The sequence below is a fragment of the Buceros rhinoceros genome, unplaced genomic scaffold (genome assembly GCF_000710305.1).
Source record: "Buceros rhinoceros silvestris isolate BGI_N320 unplaced genomic scaffold, ASM71030v1 scaffold21978, whole genome shotgun sequence".
In the NCBI taxonomy this organism is placed as follows: domain Eukaryota; kingdom Metazoa; phylum Chordata; class Aves; order Bucerotiformes; family Bucerotidae; genus Buceros; species Buceros rhinoceros.
In genome coordinates this window covers 1-10,601 of record NW_010426607.1, presented here as the reverse complement: position 1 = coordinate 10,601, position 10,601 = coordinate 1, and the positions used below count along the sequence as shown (strand labels likewise).

The 10,601-nt window shown below is 50.7% G+C and overlaps 1 protein-coding gene across 1 annotated transcript in view; it reads right to left on the bottom strand.

Moving 5' to 3' along the window:
- GLYCTK (glycerate kinase) overlaps nucleotides 1-2,704 on the bottom strand; it is a 4,560-nt gene extending 1,856 nt beyond the window's left edge. Inside the window, exons 1-2 of the mRNA XM_010141587.1 lie at nucleotides 2,418-2,704; nucleotides 1,919-2,070 (exon numbers count right to left, since the gene is read on the bottom strand). Coding sequence (XP_010139889.1) covers nucleotides 1,919-2,070; nucleotides 2,418-2,704 — 439 coding nt within the window. The remainder of the gene's footprint in view (nucleotides 1-1,918; nucleotides 2,071-2,417) is intronic.
- Between the last annotated feature and the right edge of the window lie 7,897 nt (nucleotides 2,705-10,601).

Sequence of the window (10,601 nt, the reverse complement as noted above, 5' to 3'; positions counted from 1 at the left end):
AAAAGTAGGACAGGAGGAAAGAAAGGCTGTTCAACGCTTGAGCCTTTCCTCTTCCCTCTCCACTGTGCAGCAGGAAGGCAGAGGTGTTGGGGAGCTATGTGAACATCTCTGGAGAATCCAGTCTCCTTTGCCAGTGAGTTTTAGTCACTGCTGCCCTGCACTGTCTGCAGTCAGCTGCAGCCCTCCCAGGCAGCGTAAACCTCACCAGGCCAGGGTACTGCCTGCCCGCAGTGCTGCGGGGATGGCAGAGGAGGGACAGCAATTACTATCCCCTAGTAGCTACATCAGGCTACTAGTGTGCTGTCACACTGATTTTCAAGGGCTACCTGGATGGGTGAGCAGGGAACACGGGCTCCACAACTCACGCAGCAGTCAGTGCTAAGCAGATGGAGACACTGCCTGCTTTGCTGGCTCCCTTTGTTCAGGACAGTGCATAAAAACACCAGCCACGGCTGCAGCAACGTCAGAAACTGCTGAACTGCACTTGTCTAGGCCTGGAAGGGAAGGGGGGAAAAGTAATGCAAAGGACAAGGCACACCCAGAGTCCAGGGTGATGGCCTCATCGATGGGAATCCTGTCCAATTCAAGCGGGTACTGGAAATGAAGAAGAGAAGGCTGGAGAAAAGGTTGTAATGGAAAAATGGAATGGATGGAAGATACGGAGTAGAAAGGAGCAAGATCTGAGCGGAGTGAACGTGCTGAAGAACAGCTGAAAGCTACTGTCAAAAGGCAAAGCCTGCTCAGAGGTTTGAGACAAATCAGCATCAATAAAACATGATGAGCAAGAAAAACAAATGCAAATGCCTGTGTTTCAGTCAATAGCCAGGGATCTAGCTGAGAGGCAGGAGGTTTGAGACAAATCAGCATCAATAAAACATGATGAGCAAGAAAAACAAATGCAAATGCCTGTGTTTCAGTCAATAGCCAGGGATCTAGCTGAGAGGCAGGAGCAGCCGGGGACACCAGCTGCTGTGTGGGAGTGCACATGCACAGGGAGCCGCAGCCACGGGGAGATCCTGTACCAGCTCCCTGAAGGGCTGAGGAGTCTCTTGGAGATCCCCGTAGCCAAAGGACAGGAGGAAACCCAGGGGAATCCCCAGCAAGCGCAGCTAGATGCCAGCCGCTTGGGTGTTTGCCTAATGGCACTGCTTTCTCTGCACCAGATCAGGCTGCAGCATCCACAGAGGGACCAAAGGAGAAATTATGGAGCAGGAGAGACCAAGAGGTTTCTACAGAGCTGCTCCAAGCCCCTGCAAGCTTCCACTCACCAGACCAAGCTCAGGCTGGGGTGATATCACTGTATCCCTCTGATGCACAATATTCACCTTCCTTACAAAGCCCTGGGTGTGGGGACAGCCCAGGGGCCCAGCAGCCAGGGCCTGCGGCCGTCCGGGGCTGAGCCTGCAAGGCATGGGGCTCTCTGTGCTGGAACCTGGGGGCCTCATTTCCACCGGATGGGAAGCAGCAAAGCCCTGGGAAGGGTCAGTCCCAAATCTCAGCTCACAGAATCACACCCCTGCAGAAATTCAGAGCGTGAAAGTCAGCTAAGTGCCTGCTTCTCCAAGTCTGCACAAATATAAGGAAGAAAGCATCTCCTTGTCAAGGGGTGAGAGCAGCTGTCAGGCTGCGCCCAGAGGTGCCATCTCGCAGTGGTGGCACAACCGTGGGAACCAGCCTGTGTAGCTCAGCCTCTCCTCAGTGCTGGGAGGCAGCATGCCCACTGCAGCAGCAGGTAGCCCTGTGACCTCCCCTGCTGCATCCCTGGAGAATGGCTGGCAGGAGGAGAAATATCAGAGGTGCAAGAGTCAGCACTGAAAGGGCCAATGTGGCACTGTGCTCCTCCTGCCCACACAGCCACGCGTGGGCAGGCAGCTGAAGAGCCCTCGGCAGAGCTCCTTCCCTGGGGTCGCCATGCTACCTGAGATGAGCACGAGGAGCAGGTCATCCGCAGTCAGACCTTCAACCAGTTCCTGGATGGCAACTGCTCCCTTCAGAGCCTCTGGATCTGGGAGGTTGTTCTTGGCACCTTCAATGACCTGGATTTTGCTGTCTGGCTTCAGGAGCATCTCCCTGGTGAGATAGGAGAGGCAATGACACCACTGACACGTGCACCTACGCAGGCAGCTGGGCTGTTGCTCAGCAGGGAAATGGGCTTGGTGCACCAGAGGTGCACAGTGAGTGACCAGGATGGGGAGGTGGCCTTTGCTGAGCGTCTCTTCCCCAGGGCTAGAGAGGCACTGCCTCCAGCACAAGACATGGGCTGTGTCGCTGGTGCCACTGGGATGTGATGGTGGTTGGAGACCAGGATGGTGTGGTGGGCAGAGCAAGGGTAGCTGGAAAGTACAGAAGCAATTCACAGCGACATCCCACAGAGGACGAATCTGGCAGCCTTCCCCCGCCCCAAGCTGTCCCCTTACTGCAGTCCTGCTCGCCGCAAGCTCTCCTGGATGCCTAGAGGCACATTGATGATCCCCCGAACGAGGTGGTCTCCCAGGATCTCTTCTGCTGCCGCGGCCATCCCCAGCACAGCTTTGCCGAACCCCACCAGGTACAGGTCCCTCTTCACTGGAAAGGCCCGGCCCTTCACCAGCAGCTGAGGGCACCCGTCTCCCTGGAGCTTCACAGCCCTCTTCAGCATCGGAGCGGGCTGGACGGTGCCCACTGCGGTCCGGAAGAGGGACAGTGCATGCTCACGGAGGGACATGCTGTGCAGGGTGGAGGGGCTGAGCCAATCTGCTCAGCGGGGTGGACTTGTAACGCTCGGCTGACACTGGCAAGGCCTTGAGAGCTGGGGCAGCCGCACCCTCCAGCCTGCAAGGGAAAGTGGACGTTTTCACTGACAGAAGAGACAGGGCTGTCACAGAGAGCGCAGGGAGAGCAAAACATGAACCACAGAGCTCTAGCTCTGATTCCTCTAGATGAAGATGCCACATCAAGAGCTTTTTCAAAGCTCCCCCCAGGCAGGAGGGTGGGAAGGACAGTGTCACATTCAAACTACCTGCCAGCCTGTGGCTAACCTGCAATCCCATCTCCTCCTGCAGGGAAGGTGAGCCTGCCAGCCAGCTTCTCCATCACTGCAGGTTTGCCACTGGCAAGCTATCGTTTCTATTTGCTTGGCGTTTGACACCTTTCCAAACTGCGGGATCTGCTCTCTGTCCTGGAGAGAGCAGGGTGTCCGGGTGGAGCAGCTTTACACTACATTAACTCCCTTTCTTGTCTTAGCCAAACACTGATCTCATTCTCTGGCTGCACATTGCCCCATGTGTCCCTGCAGCATCAGGCATGGACTTAGGAGAAACAACAGGCTTGCTGGCTGCCTGATCCCTTGCTGCTGGTGGCCACAAAGAGATCAGTAATGTGGTTTCCCCACCAAACAGCAAATTAACACAAGGCTTCATCCGTCTTTATTTTTTAGTCTTCTCATTATCCATTAAAATGACATTTAAAGCCCAAACAAGACTTCAGATGCAGGCAGTTGCCAGCCACGCCTGTGAAAGCCCATTGGAGCTACTGACCACTGAGTATGAGCATTATATGCGAGACATCTGCGCGTGGACCGAAAGATCTCAACTGCTCAAGGGCAGACACTTGTCTTGACGGAGGAAAGGCAGCCCCTGCCAGCACACATGCACCTATTCCCTCCCAGCAGATCTCCTTCCTTCTGTTAACTGGCAGCAAGTTCACTGCTGGTTTCTCAGGATCAAAGATCCTTGTGATCTGCATCTCCCCCACTCACGGCAGTTACGGTGCAGGCAGTCAAAGCAGGAGGGTGAAGTAGCCCGGGCAGCACACTCGATCACAGCACCAGTCAAATTACCTACGAGAGTTAATCTTCTCCTTAGCAAATGGATGTGTTTCCGAGCAAGGCCAGTGGCTGGCTGCTTCTGGGAGAGCGCAGGAGTCCAGAGGTCTCTTTGTCCTAACACTCCCATAGCACTGCAAAGTGTTAATCATTAAGCCAGACAGGCTTTCCAACAGCTCCTCTGGGTCTAAATCTGCCTCATTTTGCTGCGAGGTCCCAAAGGCTCTGTGAAAACCTCTGCACAAGCACCACCTTGGGCAATGAAACTTGGGCACACTGTGACATCTATTGGACAAGGGACCTGCAGGTAAAACTATATGGAGAATCACAGATTTGCCAGAGAAAAAATACTCAAGAATCATTTAAGTTGGAAAAGACCCTTAAGATCATCGAGTCTAACCAAAACATGATTCCGTGCTTAGGAGAAACAGTTTTACAAGGCAGAGCCCAAGGCAGATAAACTACTTATCACTACTCCCGTTAGACACTGGTCAGGAGGACTGGCTTTTCAATCACTAGGAGAGGCAAGAATAAAAGCCCGCTTTGTTACTAGGCCCTTGAACTTAACGGCAGCTCATGCTGCCAGCAGTTTACACCAGGGAGCCGCAGCCCTCTCACAATGAGTACCCGTGCTGAGACCAGCGAAGTCAGCCGTGCACCTCTCAGGAGCTGAGATTAGCATCTCTGTTCCCAGCAGGTCTCTGACTCACCTGGCAGCACAGTGCAGTCAGAGGAAGGTGTTGCAGAACAGAGGTGCGTCGTGCCCCAGGTCACCTCGACTGAGCTGCGATACAGCGGTTGCAGAAGTGGCTGGAGAAAAAGGCTTAAATGGAGCCGGAGGAGTTTAAGAAAATAAAGCCCCAAAGCTCTTAACAGGCTCTGGCTCTGCCTTCATGTTTCTGTGCAAGGCTGACCCTGAAGACCAGGGGAATCGAGCACAACCAGATCTGCAACTGCGGCTCCTGTCACACGTGGCCTCCTGGCAGCTCTGTTCAGCTCCAGCTCCAGACACGACACAGCAGGCATGAGTCGTTTCAAAGCAATCCTCTCCTACTGGAGCTGAAAAAAATAAATGCCAGCTTAATTCACCTGTCACTTGTGTACATACTGCTAATGCTCGCGCTGGAAAGCATTTCACTACAACAGCAGGTATGTAATCTCTTCTCTGCACTCTGAACTCAGATTGTATTTTAACCATCGAGGCCTGATCCGGAGTCTGTTGATGTCGGCACGCATCTTTCCATCGATTCTAACGACTGTAGGGCACACTGAGTGCCCTACAGGACACTGAGTCCTACTCAGGACACCGATCTCAGTGCACAGGTGTAAACAGAGAGCAAATCTGGTGTAAAATCCCCCTGCAGTCAGAGGCTATCCAACTTTACACCAGTGCACCAGAGAGCTGAATTTGGCACAGACCCATTAGCTTTGGAGGTCTGGGTGTGTAACTCTGCTCCTTGTCAGCTCTGATTAGCCATGCAGGCTCACTGGAGGCTCCTCTTGGAACGGGGGTGCTGCTAATGATGCCATAAATCCATGTTTATGTAATTTATTTATACAGTCTCAAGTGCTGGGTACTAAGCGTGATCAGGGAACAGCTATAGATCAGTGCTATAAAATCCACTGCAGATATTAACGAAAAAGAAAACTCCTCATTTTACTAGGGCTTCAAAAACAGGATCAAGAGAACTGAACATTACCCCATACCAAGGCACGGGCAGCCTTGAAAAGAAAAATAATCCAAGTGGCAGCTTTTTGACTGCCTCCATGAATGGTGGGTCTAGAAACTAGATGTAACTGCCAGTTAGCTGCTGCCTATTGCCCATGGGGAAATGACATGCTCATGTCCCTGCGTTTTCCCACTGCTGGTGGGGAGGAACCTGGGCTGGGAGAAGGGGCTGATGATGTGACTCATATTGCTTCTCGCACTAATCTTTGTTCCCCCAGGGAAATCACCTAAGGACAAACGAGCCCTCTTCTATAGAGATGTAAGGTGACATGCTATAGGCACTAGTGGGGCTCACGTTTTACATCTTCCTTTTGTTCCTTTGCTCAGGATAATATGGATTTGGGATACAGATAGTCTTCTGGAAAGTTTTCTAGCAGCTCACATTAACTTAGGAGGGAAATGATGCTAAGAATTGCCTGTTCCAAAGAGAGCAGGAGGACTGTAAGGGGTTTAGATTAATCCCCTTTAAATGAAAACTTCCTCAGCTTTCATTGATGAATAACGTTCACCTTCTACATACTCATTTGTGTACGTTGCCATTATAAGCTCTTTCTTCACAGGGCTCCTCCTAAGCCTGCAGAAATTTCCACAGAATTTTTCCAAAAGCAGCAAAACCCCTGCTCCTCATTTTCACATCCCTGGGAAAGAGGGAGGGAGAGGAGCTGGACTGGGATAAAATACAGGCAAAGCGCTCGTTTGCATTACCTTTCATTAACTTTTTAATTAAAGCAATTCTGCAGGCAAGGAGCCAAAGTCAGAGGGAGGCAGAAGCGCTCCAGCACTAGGGGCAGAGATGTGGTAAGCTGCCAGGTAAATTGGATGGTGGCATGAGATCAAGAGCATGGACATAGGGGGGCATAGTCTGAGCCATAAACCTGGAGTCACGCTGGGGAGGAAAAGAGCAACAAATGAGCTGGCCATGCCCATGCAGTGAGAAAAATGAGGCAGCACCTCGCTCCATGGCAGGTACTTGAAAACCAGAAAAATATTCCCTTCTTGGGACCAGTCTGCCCTCGCTGGGCAGAGCTTATCTCTCTGGGCGCTGTGGCTGGAGGTTTGTTCAAGGATTTGCATCATGGGCTTGTGGTTTTCTTGAAGCTGGGACAACTGGGCTTGTTGCAGAGCAACCCAGTCCCACATCCCGAGTGTTTCAGGTGCTGCAAGATGGGAGGATACTGTGTATTAGTGCTCCGTGGCTAATTTAACAGAGCCCTTTCATGGAAATAAACTGAGTTAGTTTATTTTTGATGTCATTGGGACTTCCCTGGATTTCCCCCATTATGGCAGCGACTGGTGCTGACCCACCGCGTACAGGGTCAACTCCAAAACCCCGGAGGGGCTTGTAAAAAATTTGCGATGGCACTGGATCAGACCCCAACAGTTTGAGGGTTATTTTAAGCTCAGGCTCTAAAAGACAGATTACATCTTTGTTAGAGCAGTAAACTCCCAAACACAGCAAGTTTTAGCAGTGTCTCTTGCTCCTCGTTTTTCTTGCTACGTGACTTTCTTCTGGCCTCTTGGTAGGTAAATTACTGGCAGACTCACCACGGCTCACCGCCTCCATTTTTCATGCCTCACCATGGGAGTTTACCTACGAAGTACAACAGAGCGGAGTTTTACTGCCTGAAATTCCCATGTTCCCACTTACTGACACATCTTTTCTATCATTTGATATATCAACTTTAATTTGCCTGGTGAGCCCTGCTCAGACTCAAACTTGCTGCTCCAGATGGTCCCAAAAGCATTATGAGAAATTTTTCCAGGAGATGCACTGAACCCAGGAGGAAAACAAAGCGGAGAAGGTTTGTTCCGAGTGACTATTCTGGGAGGATTAGAGGGGGGATTTTTCAAGACTAATCTCTTTAAATGAAAATTTCAGAGTTTGATTAATTTTTTAATCTGCACATGGATTTGCATAAAATTACCGCACTGCCTCATTCACATCTTATAAAAGAGAAATTGTCTGCAGCTGGGACGGGCCAGCTCACCACTGGTCAGCTCTGAAGGGTTGGTACCCCAGTGGGTGCCCAGGGACAGGGTGAAAGGTCCTTGTGCCCCCACCCATGTGTTGCTCTGGCATCCCTAACTGGGAAAGAGGATGCTGGTGGGCAGAAGCAGTACAAAGAGACCAGAGAGCTGCACAGAGGGTTTGCTGGGCAGACAAGGGAGAAAGTAAGATGAGTGTCTGAAAACCTTTGTTTCAAGGATACGCTGAGCTCTGGGAAACCCAGGGGTCCCCACTTCCTATAGATAGTTTTTGATATGTTTCTTGGGAAAAAAATATGTTGCTCTCATGACTGATTAACTCACCAGGAAAGTGTCAACAGGGTCTCTTTGCCTTTGATGGGGAATGTGGCCTAAGGCCAAACGCAGGGAAGATAAGTGTTCTGTTCAGCATTTTATATATATAGATCAATGTCATTAGAAAAAAAAATTAACTGGGTTTGACATATGCATCTTACTAGTTTTTCTAGGTCACACTCCCTTCACTCCCTATATACCTTTTGGAAATGATTTTCCCATGCTCTGGGGATTGCAGGGAAGAAAAATTTTTCACTCAAAAATCCTTCTGTAGCTCAACGCAGAACAGTACTACCCCGAAGCCAAGTCCATGCCAAGCCTACTTCCTTTCATGCTGTAATTTCTCAGACTCCCTGTTCTGAGTCAACTTGCAACCAAAGTTGAGAGTCATTTAAAATACAGGGAAGGATCACAGTATTCTGGAGAAGATGAAAAGTTGCCAGCCTTGAGGACCAGAGTAATAGAAACGGGTCAGATTTCAGTACTGCAGAATACAAGGTCATGCTCTTTGGGATTAATAGCAAAAACTTATGAGCCTCCTCAGCTGGAAGTAAGGTAAGAGGAGAAGGAGCCAGGAATATTAATCACTCGCAGGATGACAATTATGGCTGTCCTCTAGGCTGAGACAAGAGGCTACGGAAAGCAGAAAGCAGCAGATGTGCTCCGCCTTGGCCTTAGGGAGGGTTCTGACACCACCCTCAGGAGCACGCTGAAGAAGCGTGGGCTAGGCAAACACGCCGCTGGACTCGCTGAAAAACACCTTGACCACTGGGCTCAGAGGGTAGAAATCGGCAGTCCAGGGTCTGTTTGACAGCTGGTAATAGCAGGGGCACCGATGGGGTTTGTGTCATCCTACAGCTTCATGGGTGACCTGGAGGGTAGCGCAGAGCCTAGTCTGGGAGAAGGGCTGACAGAGCCACCTTCCAGACGAACTGTGGTGAGCTCCAGCTCAGGGCCACAGAAACCTCGTGACGCTCAGCCAGGAGCAGCAAGAAGTTTTGCTGCTGGGGTAGGATCCCTGCGCATCAGGGCGAGCTGGGAACCACGTGGCGCAACCGAGGAGCAGCCCAATAGCAGCTACAACTACTTGAAGAGTGGTTACAAAGGCAGCTGCAGTGAACCCTTCTTGGTAGTGGCAGAAAGTGTGAGAAGCAATGGCCACAATTTGCAAGTCAGGAGGTTCACACTGGGCATTGGCAAAAAGTTCTTCATAGAGAGATTTCCACAGCACTGGCTCAGGCCCCTCAGAGAAGCTGTGCTGGCTGTGATGGGTGATGTCCTGATCTGGGTACACAAAGCCATGGCCAGGCTGACTTGGGCTGGTGATGGTCCTGCACTGAGCAGGAGGGTGGAGCAGGCAGCTCCAGAGGTCCCTTCTCCCCATACTTCTGTGATTCTTGGTGGTAACAGCAGGGACAGGGTTGGATGCATTGTGCAGGTTGCAGTGGTATCTCATACAGAAATGCACAACTGCATTTGATCAATGTTGCTCAAGCAGCAATTAAACATTTTATCCATTAACTAGTTTTGCAGGGACATTATCCATAATTCCTACTTAATGTGACACTTTGCTTGGAGATCCAATTATCCTGCCAGATCCATTCCATCTTGGTATACACTGACAGACTAAGTTCCAACCATTAGGACGAAAGACAGAAGAACGAATAAAAAGGGAGTGACAAAATATCAAATCAACAACCCACGGTGTTACACAACTCGAAAACTTAGCTAAGTATTGTAGGTGTTTTGAAGTAAATTGTCTTAGGAAGGTATTGGTGAGTCACCTTCAGGGCCTGCGTGAGATAATCCAGGCTTTGGTGGTGCAATGTACAGGGTGTGAGACCAGACTCGCCGTTCAGCGCCGCTCTCAAACCTCTCATCACACGAAAATCAGCCGTAGGTTTTGAACTGACCTGTGATGGGGAACTGACCCTGGGACGACGGTGTCCTCTGCTGAGTCTCTTCAGAGTCCAGGGTGAAAACCTTGTCTCTGTTTCACAGCCAACACCGGTGGATCGTTCTGATGAGCCCATCCCATCACGGCATGACAGGGTGAACCGGGCTAGGTGGCTACACCTGTAACGGTGAACTCCAGTCAGCAGTTGGTGAGAGCAAGTCATCGGTAAGAGAAAGGACTTTAGTTTCACTGAATGGCGTGCGTACGCGAAGTAACAAAGCCTGTTTGAGTAACGTGCAAGCAGACCTTTGACAACAGTCCCCTGAGTTGCTGTGGTGTGACCGCAGGAGGGCAATGCTATTCCAGAAGCCAAATCACACCGTTCTGGAGGCTGTGAAAGAATGTCGTTAACATTTATGAAGGCATCTATGGCTGCTTTGTTTTTTCCCTTTGATTCCGAGTTTCCGAGAGACCAGTATGACAACAGATCTGGTGTTCTTCTAAAATTAAAATAGCGAGGTGCAGGAAATCTTCGGGGTGTGGGAGGGGAGAGAGGGAGGTTCTTACCGCTGCCGTTACACCCCTGGAATAACTTTGTAAGGGAAGAGGTGTGCAGTGGTATGAACCCAGAGCTTGACATCAAGATTCATGACAGTAAAAATAACGGTTCTGAGGAGAGGGTTGGAGCGTCAGAAGCCAAGGCGTCCTTCTGAGAGGTCAGGGCTGTGCTGCTCGTCTTTATGTGACGCCTCACGCGGTGCAGCCGGGCTCTTTGTGTACTCGTCTGGAGACCAATTTTTGGAAGAATAAAAAGACCCGGGAAAGAGAAATGTGTAGTAACTGCACTGACACCAGGACGGAAGAGGCCAGCG